Consider the following 17,207-nt stretch of genomic DNA (forward strand, 5'->3'; position numbering starts at 1 on the left):
AAACCAAATAATCATGGTGGACATTTACTATTGGTCTCCTTCACTACTACCTACTATTAGTCTATTTTCATACTATTTCCTGTGGCCCCATTACCATTTTTCCATCTCAACTCTATATAACATTTAAATTGAAATAAAGATGCAAAGCTGAAAGTGTAGTAATACAACCAAAGTAAATCCTAGTGCTCAAGGTCATGGTCAATAATTGTCTTACAAACTTTCTATCACTTAAGTGCCTTGATAGGTCGCTAGCCCATCTTCTTAAAAACAAAAATAGTTGTTGTCAAGTCAATTTTGACTCACGACAAATGTGTGTGAGTACAATTGTGCTCCAGTGGCTTTTCAAAGACTTATTTTTGGAGAAAATCAACAAGCCTTTCCTCCAAGGCACCTCTGGGGAGCTCACACCCGCAGTCTTCTGATTAGCACCTTGGTGCGCTAACAATCAGCACCGCCCAAGAACAACTCCACCTGCCACACCTGTTTCAAGTACTGAATAAAACAAAATACCATATATACAAAAACAAAACACCCCGCATACACTTGTGTATAAGCTGAGTTTTTTCAGCACATTTTAATGCAGTTTTTGTGGGAAAATTAGGTGTCTCAGCTGATGTTCGGGTCAGCTTATACTTGAGTATATTCGGTACACAAGGTGAGACTTTATGCATTTAGTCTTTAAGTTGGGAATGTATTCTCTCTCCCTCTCTCTCTCACTCTCTCTCTCTCACACACACACACACACACACATCCACAAGCCTCTCAAACTTCAAGAAATATGAGTTAAAATTAAAATAGATTCAAGTGATATGGACTAAAAGCACTATCAAATTCCAGAGATTTATAGTGATGGGTAATAAAAATGATCAAAGAAAATTTCATGAAGCACGAAAACTAATCACATTCAAAACAGAGTGGTTTATTCTACTCATCTTTAGGAGAAACAGGTACCAGTGGACAAATGTAATTGATCCTCATAGAAAAGACTCAAAATCAAATTGATAGCCTCTCAGTATGTTAAAGAGTTAAATCTTATGTATTAAAATCACCCTAATATTAGGTTTCACATTTGCTCATATTCATCTGATTAATATTCTAGACAATATACTCAGCAGGCAGACATGTACATTCACAAATGCAAGTAATTTTTAGAGCATAAATACATTAAGAGATCATTTGGTCCAATTCTATTTCAAAACTAAGGAAACTAAGGGCCAGAAAGGTTAAATAATTTCTTCACGGTCACATAAAACTCATCCTTTGCTACTTTGAAAATTAATAAGTGTGAAGAATTTGGGTTCTTTAAAAGGGCTTCGGAAATTTCCATTAGAGTCCTTGATTTAAGTTGCATTTAAGAATTAATACACAAAAAATAAACAAAAGTTTAAAAAAATTAATACATAAAATATAAGTAAAAAATATTTCAGGTTTGTTAAAAACATACTAAGTATACAAACTTATCTGGGAACAAACCATGGATTAAAACCATTTAACTTTTTATCATAATGTCATTTCTCATCTCTAGGAACTAGTCAACATGTAACATTCAAGAGGTAGCATATTATCATGAATTAATAATGATACTGGAGGAAGAAGACCAAGGTACACTGAAAGCATTCACCAAAATCAAGGGTCCAGGAATTGATAAAATTCAAGTGAAATGTTTCAACAATTTGGAAGTTTCAACAATTTTGGAAATTTGGAAGATAGCTACCCGGCCAACTGAATGGAAGAGATTCATATTTGTACCCATTCCAAAGAAAGGTGACCGAACAGAATGTGTACATTACATCAACAATATCATTAATGTCACATGCAAGTACATTTATGCTTACGATCATTCAACTCAAGGGGAGGTGGGAGAAGGAAGGGAAGGGACCAACTCTGGGACAAGGGAACTACAAGTGAACTAAAATCAATGGAGAAAGGCGTAGGGTGACTAGTGGGGCTACACCCAAATGAAGGTCGAACATGATGGTGGGACAAGAGTAAAGTAAAAGGAAGGAGAAGAAAGAACCAGGAGGTAAAGGATATTTATAGAGGTCTAAATACAGGCAAGTACATATGTAAATATATGTATATACAATGATAGGGAAATAGATCTATGTACATATATTCATGTTAAGAATTAAGATTGCAGATGGACATTGGTTCTGGATTCAAGTACTCCCTCATCACAAGAACACTTGATTCTAATAACACAGCATTCTGAGAAGCTCACCTTCCCAACACGATTACAGAAGACAAAATGTGCATAAGCAAATGTGAAGAAAGCTGATGGTGCCTGGCTATCCAAAGATACAGCACTGGGGTCTTAAAGGCTTGAAGATAAACAAACGGCCATCCAGCTGAGAAGCAACAAAGCCCACATGGAAGAAGCACACCAGCTTGTGTGATCAGAATGAAATCAAGTATCAGGCATCTAAGTAAGACTCAGAACAAAATCATACTCAATGTGAATGGGGGTGGGGAGTGGGAGGAAGACATCCCCTCACAGAAAGGTCACACGAGAGATGAGCCAGTCAGGGTGCAGTATAACACGGATGAAACACACAACTCTCCTCTAGTTCTTTAATGCTTCCTTCCTCCCACTATCATGACCTCAATTCTACCTTACAAATCAATTAGACTAGGACATGCACACTGCTACAGACAAGAGGCTGCAACACAGGGAATCCGGGATAGATAAACCCCTCAGAGCCAACAATGAGAAGGGAGATACCAGGAGGATAAGGGGAAGGTGGGGCGAGAAAGGGAATCGATCACAAAGCTCAATCTATAACCTCCTCTCCAGGGGTCTAACAACAGAAAAGTGGGTGAAGGGTGACAGTAGATGATGTAAGATATGAAAATAATAATTCATAACTTATCAAGGGTTCATGAGGGAGGGAGGGAGTGGAAGGGATGGGGGAAATGACGAACTGATATCAAGGGCTCAAGTAGAAACAAAATGCTTTGAAAATTATGAGGGCAGCAAATGTACAAATGTGTTTGACACAATGTATTGTGAAAGAGCAAACATTTAAAGACATTGGTATTTGAATGGCTCAAATATTCTTGGACATTGCAGCACTTTTTCTTTTTCATTGACTATAAGACTCATGTACGTGTGAGGTAATAAGTGGAGCAAAATAAATATTTCGGAGTTACCAAAAAAAAAAAAAAAAAAAAGCTCATTCAACCAAGGTTGCAGCAGTACACTAACAAGTTCCAGTAATTCAGGCCAGATCCAGAAGAGAATGTGGAACCAGGAATGTGATTGCTGATGCAGAGAATACCAAAAAGATGTTTATTTGTGTTTTATTGACTATGCCAAAGCATTAGACTGGGTGCATCATAACAAACCATGGATACTCATACCTTGAGAAGAAATGCCAGAACTCTTGGTTGTGCTTATGTGGAACCTGTACATGTGCTACAGACAGTTGTTTGAAGAAAACAAGGGAACACTGCATGGTTAAAATCAGAAAAGGTGGGAGTCAGAGTTGCAGTCTCTCATTATTCTTATTCAATTTGTATGCTAAGCAAGTAATCAGAAACCCTGGATTGTATGAAGAACACAGCGTCATACTGGAGAAAGGTTTATTATCCACTTTCACTATGCACAGGATACAACCTTGCTCAAAGTGAGGAGGACTTGACACATTTGCTGATGAAGATCACGAACTGTAGCCATCAGAATGGACTACTCCCTCAAGGTAAAGAAAACAAAAATCCTCCCAACTGGACCAACAGGTAACACTATAATGAACAGCAAAAGAAAGCAAATGACGCATTGCATTGGATAAATCTGCTACATGGGCTTTTTAAAGTATTCAAAAACAAAGATGTTACTTTGAGGACTAAGACCCAAGCCATCTTTTCAATTGGCTTTTATGCATGTGAAGGTTAAGACATTGAATAAAGACCAAAGGATCAATGCATTTTAATTTTAGTGCTGGTCAAGAATTTTCACAGTACCATGGACTTCCAAAAGAACAAACTAATCTGTGTCTTGAAAAAATACAGCCAGAATATTCCTTAAGCTAAGAATAGTAAGATTCTCTCATGCACTTTGGGCATGTTTTCAGGAGAGACCAGTCTCTAGAAAAAGACATCATGCTTAACAAAATAAAGAGACAGTGAAAAAGAGGACAATCCTCAGCAAGATGGAATGGCATAGTGGCTGTAACGGCAGACTTGAGCATATCAATTGCCAGGATGGCACAGGTCCAGGGTTCTATTAGATGTAGGGTCTATTAACAGGTTCTATTACACATAGGGTCACTCACTATGAGTCGGAAGTGATCCAATAGCCCATAACAACAAGGCAGTTCCTTGGCTAAGACCTCATTCCCTGGAAGGCAGCTCTTAGCAGCATATTCATACTAATTATCCTAATCTCTTGACTGGTAGATACCAGTTACAAACCAGACCAATCACACTATCTAAGTAATGTTGTAGTTTGAATTGACAGAAACATAATACCACAAAAAAATCTACCCAAGCACCGTGATTCATCCAATACTCCCAATGACATGAAGAGATTTCACAGATGAAGTTAACCTGCCCCACGACTCAGTCCCACAGTCTGGCTCCAGAACACAGGCATTTAACTACTGCCCTACCCTGCTCTTCAGAGATTGGCATTGTCAGGATCGAGGGGCATTCATGTCGCTTGCTGCTGAAAGGGTTCCTGCACTTCCTAAGCCTTCGATGTACAACTTCTCTGGAGTCTGTGAGACAAGCCCCAGTACCCGGCCAGTAACCAATGATTTATTTTACATGAAACCTACCTAATAACTCCATCTGTCAAATAGTTATGTCACTTTAAAAAGCAGATGAAGAAATCTAAACTCAGACTACAAATGAATCACCCCTTTAAATTTTTTTAGGAATGTGCTTTACAAGAGTTTGCTATGAGTTGCTTTCAAAATATCACACTTATAGGCAAAAAATTTTAATGGCTTCTCTATGTCTGTGTGGTAGTAAATGATTTCACAGGAAAGGTATAATGGACCTTAGATAGAATTTAGTTCAAAATCAGCATATTCTCAACTCACTTATTTTATAGATGAAGTAACACACTCTGTTGATGGCCAGAGCCCTGGAATCACTCATCATGCCTTAGTCCTGAGTTCAAATTCCAGCTTAAACCTACTCTAGTCTAAGTAGGTAACTCAGAACAAGTTAGTGTAAACTTTACCTCTGGGAGAGACAATAACAAGTTCACATCCTAGACTTTATATTGAGCTTTAAACATCTACTGAGTTTAGCAAAGTGCCTAATACGTAAGAAAACTAAAAACTCACTGTGACTGAGTTGATGCTGACTCGTGGCGATCCTGTGAGTTTCTGAGGCAGTAACTGTTTAGAGGAGTAGAAAACCCCATCTTTCTCCCTTGGAACCTCTGGTGGTTTCCAGCTGCTGACCTCACGGATTGCAGCCAAACTTATAACCACTATGTCACCAGGGCTCCTGGCAACACGAGAGGGCTTCAAAAAGTTCATAAGAAAATTGAATCAAAATATAATTAAACGTTCTCATGAATTTGTGAAGCCCCCTTAAACTCAACACATTCACTGGCACAATAATACCAGCTACAATGGTAGTGATGAACAATAATCTGAAGCCCAGAGAAGGTAGGTTGCTCCTCGATTATATATTATATGACAATTTAAGGACAGAGCTAGAACTCCAGATTGCACCTCAGTGTTCTTCCTTTTACACCACCCTACAAACTCATGGACCTAACATTCAAAACGATCTATCCTCTGATACACTACTACTCTCAATCTAATCCCTACCCCAACGTTCATCCATTCAATGACCATATATTACTGACTTCCTGTTCTAAACAGTTTCCAGTGCTGAGAAAACAGCAGAGAACAAAATCCCTACTCTTGCAAAGTTTCTATCAGCCAGAGAGATGGCAAGAATAAACAAAACACAAAAGAGCATCAAAAAGTTTGTGGGGAAAAAAATGTACCTAAAAGATAATGGAATTTTTCTACAAACGTTTCGAAGGTCTCTTGTATATACACTAAGCTTCCTTTAGCTTTCTTAAGACCCATAGAACTTGCTTTAAACATTTCTATACTCTGGTATTTGCTTCAACGTGCACCACAATTGGAAAGTCTCTTGGCTTTCTCCATACAACCAAACTAAAAACCCAAATTGTAACATCTCTTCTCTCAACTACATCAACACTTAACTTCTTCTAGTGCTCCAGCACCCTAGTAGTTTTTGCCAACTTTCCAAATATGAGTTTTTCAGCTCAATGCCCCATTCGAGTTCACTAGTCCAGGTCTATATTTTATTAACCTTTTTAATCATAACCACACTTTTGTGCACAATTTTACACATACTTTTTGACATGCAGTGAGTTCCCAGGTTAAAGAAAAGGTACTTCAGAATGGAATGCCAGAAAGCCTATTGTGTGAAATTTTTTATTAACTCGTTTGTCAAAATAATGACCGCAGGCATTACTCATGATAGTGATAAACACATTGCATGGCTTCAGAAGCTCACTGGCTGGAGGAAGAACAGCATCCATGGTTTTGTTTTTAAATCATATCCCATTGCCAATAAGACTATGTTGTATACCTTAATTTAAATTTGCCTCTTATTTATCCTTGTAACCATGTCTCCAAAGAGCAAATCCAATGTAAGTGTTGGTGATGCATAAAAGAGAATAATCACAACTGAAAATTAAGTGGGAATAATAAAGCAATTGGTAAGAGATGAAATGTCATGTCACTGGAAAGGCATCCACCCATTGATAAATGAAAAGAAAAATTTTTAAGGATAAAGAATAATGGAACGTGTGAAAGGCTCTGCCCTAACAAAACCCACAATGATTCCTAAGCAACAAAATGGCTTAATTATTGAAATGGAAGGCTGCTGGCAATTTCGTTAAACAATCAAAGGCTGAGTAATATGTCTACGGGCTCTGGTGGCCTGGGAGTTAATTGTTAGGTTCCTAACCATGAGTCGGGGGCTCAAAACCAACTGCTGCTTTCCAGAAGTAAGATAAGGCTGTCCAGCTCCAGTACAGACTTTGTCTGGGAAATCCTGCAGAGCCTTTCTACTCTGTCCTCTAGGGTCACTATGAGTGGGAAACATCTTGATGGCAGTAGGTTTGGGTTTGGGAGGGTTGTTTTGAAACTACAAGAAAAGACAAGCATATATATTAATGATTTAAAAGCTGACAATAATTTATTATGAAGAACTTGGTACAGTAAGGAGTTGGCTCAATTGCTTCAAAGGCATGACAAATTTACATAACACCTAAGTGTGAAAGAAGTGCCAACGTAAGTGATTCAAGTGAGATTCCTGAAACGTGGGGGTTGGGGAATGATTGGGCAAAGAGGCTCTTTGACACAGGCTTGATTAGGGAGAGAGGAATACCTGAAAGGACCTACAGGTACATTTCGAAAGTGGGGGGGGGGGTTCATTAGGAACAAGGCATCAAAGGATGGGCTGATTCCATTGCCTTGGAGGTACCACATCTAAGGATTCTAAGTTCAAGCCTTTGCTGTGTATCACACCCTACACCCATGGGCACTTCACTGTATCATTAAGGTATGTCAAGTCTTTCCTTGAGCTACAAATGCCATCTTTGAGGACTGGTTTTTAAACTATTTGTCCCAGTTATTGAACATGATTGCTTGGTAAAGAAAATTCCTTTAGAAATTCTTGGGCTTGACAATGAATGTAAAAATCCTATTTTACACACACTACTTCAGCCAATGGACTCCTTTAAAGGCTAGTATTTAGGACTCCTTTCACAAGCACTCTGAGGTACCCAAAATGAAGTGGTGAGCTTATGGCAGTTCTGGAGGAATTAAAGCATCTGTGGTGCCATAAGAATTACTGCTGATTCTTGGGATGAGGTGACGCAGTCAAATACAAAGGAATTTCAAAAAGTTCATGGAAAAAATGGAATCACAAACTTGTTTGTGTTCCTTTGTATGAAAGGTGTATGGAACATATTATGCTCCCATTTCAGTGCCTTTACAAGGGTTTACAGTTGTCACCACCATCACAGCCAGGCTAGCTGTGGTTGATATTGGTAATCAACTGCAGTTAAACATCAGTGAAAAGGATGGCATGGAGTTATTTAACCTCCACGCCAAAGAACCAATGAAGACTTTTTGGAACTAATAGCATTTAAGGAAGAAGACCAGGACCTAAAAACTCTAGAACCAAGGACGTGTTTCATGAAAAGTTAGCTGAAGCCTTTCATCTCACTGAAACAGGGATGGCGAAGATCCTAATACACATGGGTTCACCAAAATTGACATACAGTTACCAAGGGCCTCGGCTACTACAAGACCATTTATGAGGGGGAAAAAAGACCCCTGTACAAACTCCTTAGATGCCTACTTCAAAATTTGATCACACTAGTAACCCCTATTTTCTAGAAGCAGAGTCAAAACCTCATTCTACAGCAGGAGGCCCATCCTCTCAAACACCACAACCATCACCTCCAAGAGTAGTCACCCCTCCATCTTCATTTCTTACACCATCCAATTATCATCATCTTAACATTAGATTAGCTCAAAGATCCCTTCCAGTACATAAGGCATTGATGGAATGGGAGTTAAGAATTACCCTTAAAAAGAACCTTTTTATGAAGAACACAGCTTTCCCCCAGATCCTGGATGCTTCCTCCCCCCAACTACCATGATCCGAATTCTACCTTGCAGGCCTGGATAGGACAGAGGCTGTACACTGGTGCATATGAGGGTTGGAGGTACAGGGAATCCAGGGTGGATGATACCTTCAGGACCAAGGGTGTGAGGGACGATGCTGGGAGAGTGGAGGGTGAGTGGGTTGGAAAGGGGGAATTGATTACAAGGATCCACATGTGACCTCTTCCTTGGGAGAGGGAAAGCAGAGAAGGGGGGAAGGGAGACTCCGGACAGGGCAAGATATGACAAAATAACGATGTATAAATTACCAAGGGCATATGAGGGAGGGGGGAATGGGGAGGGAGGGGGGGGGAAAGAGGACCTGATGCAAGGGGCTTAAGTGGAGAGCAAATGCCTTGAGAATGATTGGGGCAGGGAATGTATGGATGTGCTTTATACAATTGATGTATGTATATGTATGGATTGTGGTAAGAGTTGTATGAGTCCCTAATAAAATGTAAAAGAAGAAAAGAGAAAAAAATGATTAGGGCAAAGACTGTACAGATGTGCTTTATACAATTGATGTATGTATATGTATGAACTGTGAAAAGAATTGTATGAGCCCCAATAAATTGTTTTAAAAAAAAAGGATTTAAATTGATGGGATAAGAAAAAAAAAAGAACCTTTTTTCTTTTCTATCTGAATTGTTTTCAGAACTGTTTAATTTTGTCACAGTACTGTATGCCTATACACACAGATTCTCTCTTAGTATAGTATCTTACATAGTTACTTTCATTACTGTTTTATGGTGTACTCTATTGTGTTTAAGATGTTTTAGTGTATCTGGAAGTGTTTAAGTGTTTTAAGTGCATTGAAAAATAGAATGCATAGACTAAAACAAATATTTGACACAAAAGAACTTTTATGTACTTGCTCTAAATTACCTACAAATCCAACTTAAAGACAAACTTAGGAACAGATCTCACTTACAACCTTTGAAATGCCAATACAGACTCTCTCCCTTTAAATAGTTTCTCAATATCTTAGCTAGTTAACAACTGGCATTTAGATAATAACTGTCACACGGCACTTACTTTGTTGAAAAAAAATGCTTGGTATTTTTTAAATAATAATTTGTAAAATTATGTTTTATATCTTTTAAAAGCCTCTATGATAAAACATGACATGTGCTAGTGCCAAAAATAATTTTCTAGCATAGAAAGACTTAATATATCATTAATACTATCATTCAAAACATTATTTTAAATATTAATGGAAAAATGGACAATATATAGAGAAATTGAAACTAAATCAATCACCGTTTCCCTTAGAAATTACAAAAATGTGTTTGCTTTCTTTTCATCTGGTATAAAAAAGAAGGAAAAACAAAGACTCGAGTAGCTCACCAAACTAATAGCTGTGGGAGGTTGAGGGGCATGGGGGGCAAATAATGAATACAGGAAGGGGGACGGTGCACTAGAACTGACTGTCACGATGCATTTACAATTCTTTTAAAAGAAGTGTCTTAACTGTGTCTGATGATATGTGACTTTTATATCAATAAAACCATTGGGGGAAACTGCACTGTGTTATCTACACATAAAAAGACCCTCTTCAGTATAGTACCATATGCAGCTACCTTTATGGTTGTATTTTTATAAGGGGTCGTATTACTATATTTAAGATGTTTTAGTGTATTTGGAAGCAGATACACTGAAGTAGTTGGTGCCAAACTACAACTACTGATTGTTCTCACCAAAGGCACAATAGATGTCTTGCTGAAAATGGGAGGGAAACCCCCATTTGAGCAAAACTCAAATTCATAATGAGCACACAACCTCTGAGGTGATACAGACTGGAGGACGCCCAAGACTATCTCCCTAACATACCCTTTTAAAAACAAACCATTCTCAGAGGCCACCTGTCAGCCACCTAGATGGGAATGTAAACAATATCACCCCTGAGGACAAGTATGAGACCAAATGGTCAGCGTTTACCCAAGTAAAGAAGGCTCAGAGGGGACGGGAAGCTAGATCAATGGAAACAGAACAAACAGAATTGACATAATGAAAATGCTGACGCATTATGAAACTGTAACCAATGTCATGAAACTTGTATAAAAAAGGCTAAATGAGAACCCAATTCACTGTGAAAACTTTCACCTAAAAAATGAAATATTGGGGAAGGGAGACTTCATAAAAATCTACACACCAGGGTTGTCACGACTCAACAATAATTAATAACAACAAATCACTACCACACACACCTGTGTTAATTAAGCACAAGATAAAGATTAATGTTGCAACCACACCTATACTCAATTTTTATATTTAAAGAGGTTTAGTATCCGAGAGAAAAAGTCAAGATTTAATATGCATCCTTAGGAATCCATAGTAATAAAGTTGGTTAGTGGTCAGAAGAATGAGCAAATATGTCCTGGAAGAAGCGGGGGGGGGGGGGGGGGGGGGATGCCCCTTAGATAGAAATGAGGGCAGACTTTGCCGCACTTTGGAGATGTTATCAGGAGGGACCTGTCTGGAGCCGGGGACCATGCTTGGTAAAGTTAGCAAGATGGATTGAACAATGACTCGACTATAGCAACCATAAGGATAGCACAGCAGTGTTCCGTTCTGTTGGATGAATAGGAACTTCATAACGCAACAGCAGCAATAAAGCAGATGACCAAGAAAGAATTCCTAGAAGAATTTCCCAAATTTAACTAATGAAGAAGTGTGGAAAAATGGAATGATAAAGGAATGTTTTCAAGAACTGTTTGAAAGTCTCTCCCTCCTCCGCAGGTCCATGGAACCAGTGTATAAAAGCGTAGCTTTTGGTAAAGAAAAAGAAACAGCTCATTCAACACTTAGCAAACATTTATCAAACATGTATCACATGCCAGGATCCCTGGTGGCACAGTGGATTGCACTTTAGGCTACTAACAACAAAGTCTCCAGTTCACACACATCCGTCAATCCACATGAGAAAAGTAAGGCTACTCCTGTAAGAATTTAGTCTCGGAACCCAAAGGAGCAGTGCTACCTTGTCCTTATAACCACGATGATTTTAAATGGACACGATGGCAGTGAGTGTTTTATATTAACGTGGGTGGTAGGCACAGTTTGAGGGATCTGGGAGACAATGGATGAAATAAGAAAATTCAAAGAAAGATACTTTGAGTTTACAGAGATTACAAACTTGCAGGAGAAAACCTAAATAAAATAGGACCGTTTCCTACCAATTTCTTATATGCTTATGATACCACAATGGTGCCAAAGAGAGGCAAAGGTATAAACTGAGACATGCGCACGCGCGCGTGCACACACACACACACCCCAGAAAATCTGAAAAGCCAAGAGCAAATGTCCCGATAAAAAAGCTAAAAATCTTAAAAGATATTCTGACCAATTCAAAATCATCTTGTAAGTTGCACAACCAGAATGTTAAATACTACTGAAACTACAATGAAATACATATATATATATATATATATATATATATATATATATAAAACAGAGGAGACTTCCACTACGTCATTATGAAACATAGTTTATGAGAATGGGCTTTGGAGACTAGCTCTGCTGCTTACTAGTGGGTCCCTCAGTTTCATCTATAAAACAGCAGCCAAAATACGTCGCAGGGTGTGACAAAGATTCAACACGACAAAGAAATAACCTAACTATATAATAGAAAATGGATACAGTACATCGATTCAAGAGACTATAATGATAAATAAACAGCTTAAATATACAACAGAAAACAGACACATTATGTATAAGTTCACCAGGATATTACTCAGAAATAAAAGCATTATGAGCACATACAACGTGGGTGAATGTCAAATGCATCACTATGCATTACAATGAGCGCAAGACGCTAAATGAAAAGAACACGCACAATTCCATTTATGTGAAATTCTAGAAAAAGCAAAATCAATTTGACAGAGAAAGAAAACTGCTAGAAAGTAGCTGCTAGAACTGAAGGGGATTTACTGCCAAGGAGCATGAAGGAACTCCCTGGAGTGCTGAAGAAGTTCTACACATTGTCTGTTGTGAGATTTCTCAAGGTGCTGGCACACATCCAAATTCATCAACATGTATGCTTTTATTGTACCTTAAAAATATGTATTACAATCAGCCTAGAGGGACAGCAAGTAGAAGAGGGGGTTTGGGGGAGAGGGTACAGTGAAGAAGGTGGAGTAAAAGAGAGACAATGTCAAGAAATCACTGTAGAAAAAGAATGTTTGGTGACTGGTCGTGGTAGTAATTGTACATTCTACTAGATATGGTTGAGATTTGGAATGATACCTGTATTAATACAAAATCCCAGCTAATAATAAAAATTTTTTAAAAGATTAAATGTGTTAATGTATTTAAAACCCTCAAGTCAATAACAACAGCATAGGAAATAATCAATAAATTGTAAATACTATTTAAAAGATTAACACTTATAGAAGGTGGCAAAATGGCTAATTAGAAAAGGTGGTTGGTTATTTAGATTCTGACCAAATGCCATGACCTAGATTACACAGAACAAAATATAGGATGACCCCAACTGGCAAATGTCAGGCAAAAAGATTAAAATAAGAACAGGGCAGGAAAGTAGCCAGGTGCCTGCCTGGTCAAAAAAAAAGGAAAAAAACGAAGAAAATAACATCGTCAGTAATGATTAAGAGTGCTACCAACACCAAAGAACACCTAGATAACTTCAACCAGGCACGGTCTGAATGCGACTCAAATTCTGTCTGGGACCACAAGTCTAAAGGCCATCCAGTAGAGACACACAAAGGACAGAGTCCTTAATTCATTTGGAGGGTGAAGTAAAGAAAATGCACATGCATGAAGGCTTCCCTATTAAGGCAAGGGATTTTGCCAAAAAGGAACGAGAATACTTTATGGACATTTTTTAAATGTCAAGCAAAAATTAGTAAATCCATGTCATAACTTTTTTTAATCAGTGATTTAAAATTATTTTGCAAAAAAACCATACTATGTATTAGGATTGACTGGATGGCAGTGGGCTTATTTCTTTTGAACCCAAAACAAAACAAACCCACTGTCCCTTCATTCCGACTCACTATGACCTTACAGCACAGTGTGAAAGTGCCCCGAGGATTCCACTCTGCAAATAATTCTGGAAGCAGCTGCTGGGTTTGAACCATGGACTTTTCTGTTAGCACCTGAATGCTTTTTTATCTACTACCAGGACTCCTTAAAATTTTTCTACAAATGGCAATGGTAATTAATTAAAACAAGTAGATCCTGGAAGTTGGTTTGAAATATACAACTCATGGGAAACACAAAACATTTGTGATACTCCTAAAATGGCCAGAAAAACCTTTTAACACATAGATGATTCTGCTTAGTAACAGAAGTCCTGTAAATCAGACTGAAAGACTGTCATTCAAAAGCCCAAGTCTCTTGACAAAAATGCTAATTTACAAAAAAAGATGGAAGGAAAGCACCATCCAATAGGACACTCTGGGAGGCAAGGGCCCAAGGACCAGCAGCATTTATCTCTGAGGCAAAAGACCGTACAGCATTTACCTCTAAGGGTCAGAGATGGCTTGATTGTGAGGACATCCACTTTTTGTCACACTACAGAAGCAGAATTTGAGATTTCAAGACTGGTTCTTTTCTCTTAAAACTGAGGAGTTGAAGCAAGAGAGGGAAAGATTCCAACTGTGGCAGTACATAGAAATCTCACAAGTTTCACTACTAGTAGTTTGGGGTTGTGAGAGGGGTAAAGCACTTATGGTTTTATATAACGTGAAAACAATAAGTAAACTGCGTTTTCGTCCCAAATTTAGCTAAATTCCAAGATATATATGACAAACTAAGTACCACAGTTTTCTGATCAGTGTTTGCAAAAAATTATATAGTTTAATACAAGGGGCTTTAAGAATTTTGTGGGGGGTGCCATTTTCTAATTCCATTTTCCTGCAAACTCCCCTAATTCGCTCACACACACGTTTATATAATAAACAAGTTACAAGTGTGTGTGTAAAACTTTCAAGGATTTAACTGTTCATTCTAGATTTTGTTTCTTGCATAAAATCTTGCAGGATCTAACTGTTCATTCTAGAATGGATTTCTTAAGTTCTTTGGAAATCACAATAGAATCCAAGTAATTACATGCCAAATTGATACTTATGATTCCAAAATTCAACTAACTCTTGAATATAACTTTTGTGTTTTAATTATCCTTTCCACGGAAAACTGAGCTAAATTGGGAACCATTTCTTTTTACCAATTCATGTTATCATTTAGCTTTAAGCTTTCGGCTGAGTTTCTACTTTGTTTTTAAAATGTTGAATGCTCATCCTATTAGACTAGATTCATTTTCTACCGAAAAGGTTATCTATCAAGCAATCTTAACACCAAGGAGAAATGCGATTAAATCACAGCAAAATAGTAATAACAGGCTAATATAATGAGGTCAGAACTGGACCAGCCAATCAAAGGCATAAAAGCATTTCCTGCAATATTAATAGTCAAAAGAGAAAACCAATCAGGAAACCTCGAGCCTTCTTTTGACAGTCACCGAAGCAGACGAACCAATCCACACGCACCCGGGGTTGACAATAAGGCGGGACCGTGGGCTCATTGAAGAAATTCTTGAGGGTGCATTTACTATGAACTTGGCACGCAAGGAACACCACACAAGAGCCAAACACTGTCAAGCCGTGAAATTCTATCTACGGGGGAGGTGGGGGGCCCGGCCGCCGACGACGCATGTTTGCCAAAACGCACGGTACCGTCAAATAAACAATGGCCAAATGACAGGCACTGGGTCTGCAACTTCTAAACGACCCCCCTCCAATGACAATTCTGAGCCGGGGCAGCGGCGGCCGCGGCACGTTCCCGAACAGCCCCGCGCCCGTTCCTAACGCAGCGCGCTGAGCGGGCGCCGTCCCGGCGAGACGGGCTGGGCCGTGCGGCCCCGCGGCCCGCGTCCGGGGGTCCGCGGTGCGAGCCCGTCGCGTCGCCCCAACGCTAGCCCCGCGCGGCCCCGCCGCCGTGCCGTGCCGCACCGCCCGGGCGGGGGAGCCAGCAGCGAGGGTTACCTGGCTGGGAGCAAAACGAGGTTTGCGGCGAGCCAACACTTGGCCTTTCCATCCGCGCCAATGCCAACCAGCGAACCCAGTGCAAACGCGCATTGCAAAGGAAGCAAGGGGGACCCAGTCTTCCCTGCGCAGAGGGCCCCTGCGCCCAGGACGGCCCGCAGCGGCGCAGGGGGAGGGGAGAGGTAAACAGAGCCCGTACGCCACCGGCGCCCAGCGCGTCCCGCTGCGCCATTCCCGGCCTCCGCTTACGGCAAGGCCCCCTTACGGCAGCGTAAGCAGCGCGGCGAGCTAATCACAACACTGGGACGCAACAACATGGCGGCTGCGGGCGGGCGCTGCGCCGGCCGGGAGGGTTTACGCTACTCCGCCGGCGTAGGGGCCCCGGCATTGGAGCGGCAGCGGCGCCCTCCAGCGAGCGTAAGGCGCTCTGTGAATGGCGAGGCCCGACTGACAAAGGGGAGGGGGGAGGAGGGAAGGGGGGGGGAATAAACACTCGAGTCCCTACCGATTCCTCCTCCTTCTCCATCCCGGTGGGCATCTGGGGCACGGCCCGGTTGATGGAGACGCAGTCGTTGAGATCAGGCATGTCCTTGCCGCGGTAGATGGGCAGCGGTTTGGCGGCGTCCAGCGCCCGCGCTCGGAAGGAGAGTTTACTCATTGTCTCCCCGCCTCACAGGAACAGCCCGGGCGGCGGCGTCGGGGCGGGCGGGGAGGGGGGGGGAGGACTCCCGCCGCCTCCTCCACCTCCTTCCTCAGTGCAGCGCGGCCGGCCCGCTCCTCCTCCTCCTCCTCACTGGCCCCGGCCACAGCATGGGCGCCCACCCCACCCGAAAACAGCCCCCCGCCGCCCGCGGCCGCTTCCACACACTAGAGCCGCCGCTCGCCCGCCCGATCCGCTCCCTGCGCCATGGCCAACATGGCGGACATTACCACAGCGGCGGCGAGCGATCCCGGCAGCCCGCGCGAGAGCGCGCCCCCGTCGCGGGGACGCGCCTCGCCCTCACCCTCCCTCCCTCCCTGCCTCCCTCCCTCCTTCCTCTCCCTTCTCCTCCCTTGCCTGCCCACCCACTCTCGCCGCGCTGCGGCCGGCCCGCGGGAGCGTGCTCAGCCTCGAGCCGCGGCGCGGAGAGGAGCGGGGGCGACGACGCCCCTCCGCCGGCCGGCCCGCGCTCCCGCCGGGTGGCAGGTGCCAGGTGCGCAAGTTCACCCGCGCCCGGCAGCCTGCGCCGCCGCCGCGGCCACCCTGCCTCGCTCCCCGGGCGTCCCGGAGGGAGACGGCGGCGGACGAAACACCGCGGCGCGGAGTCCGGAGCGAGGGAGCCGGGGTCTGAGCGGGAAAGGGAGGTGCCGATTCGATTAGGGCCACCGCTGTCACTGCCGGAGCCTGGACTCGGGACGCGCTGATCGCCCTCCCAGGCGCCGCGAGCGCAGGCTAATTCGCATCTTCCGAGTTGCACATCCCGGGGCGGTGCGAAAGGTCCATTGCGCCTGCACACCCGGAGGGGAGCCGACCCGTGGGGTCCCGCCA

At 41.9% G+C, this 17,207-nt stretch overlaps 1 protein-coding gene across 1 annotated transcript in view; it reads right to left on the reverse strand.

Annotated features, from left to right (window-relative positions):
- EPC2 (enhancer of polycomb 2) overlaps window positions 1-16,616 on the reverse strand; it is a 131,874-nt gene extending 115,258 nt beyond the window's left edge. The window contains exon 1 of the mRNA XM_075529824.1: window positions 16,185-16,616. Coding sequence (XP_075385939.1) covers window positions 16,185-16,337 — 153 coding nt within the window. The 5' untranslated portion in view covers window positions 16,338-16,616. The remainder of the gene's footprint in view (window positions 1-16,184) is intronic.
- Between the last annotated feature and the right edge of the window lie 591 nt (window positions 16,617-17,207).

This window comes from Tenrec ecaudatus, chromosome 13, assembly GCF_050624435.1.
Source record: "Tenrec ecaudatus isolate mTenEca1 chromosome 13, mTenEca1.hap1, whole genome shotgun sequence".
NCBI classification, from domain to species: Eukaryota; Metazoa; Chordata; class Mammalia; order Afrosoricida; family Tenrecidae; genus Tenrec; species Tenrec ecaudatus.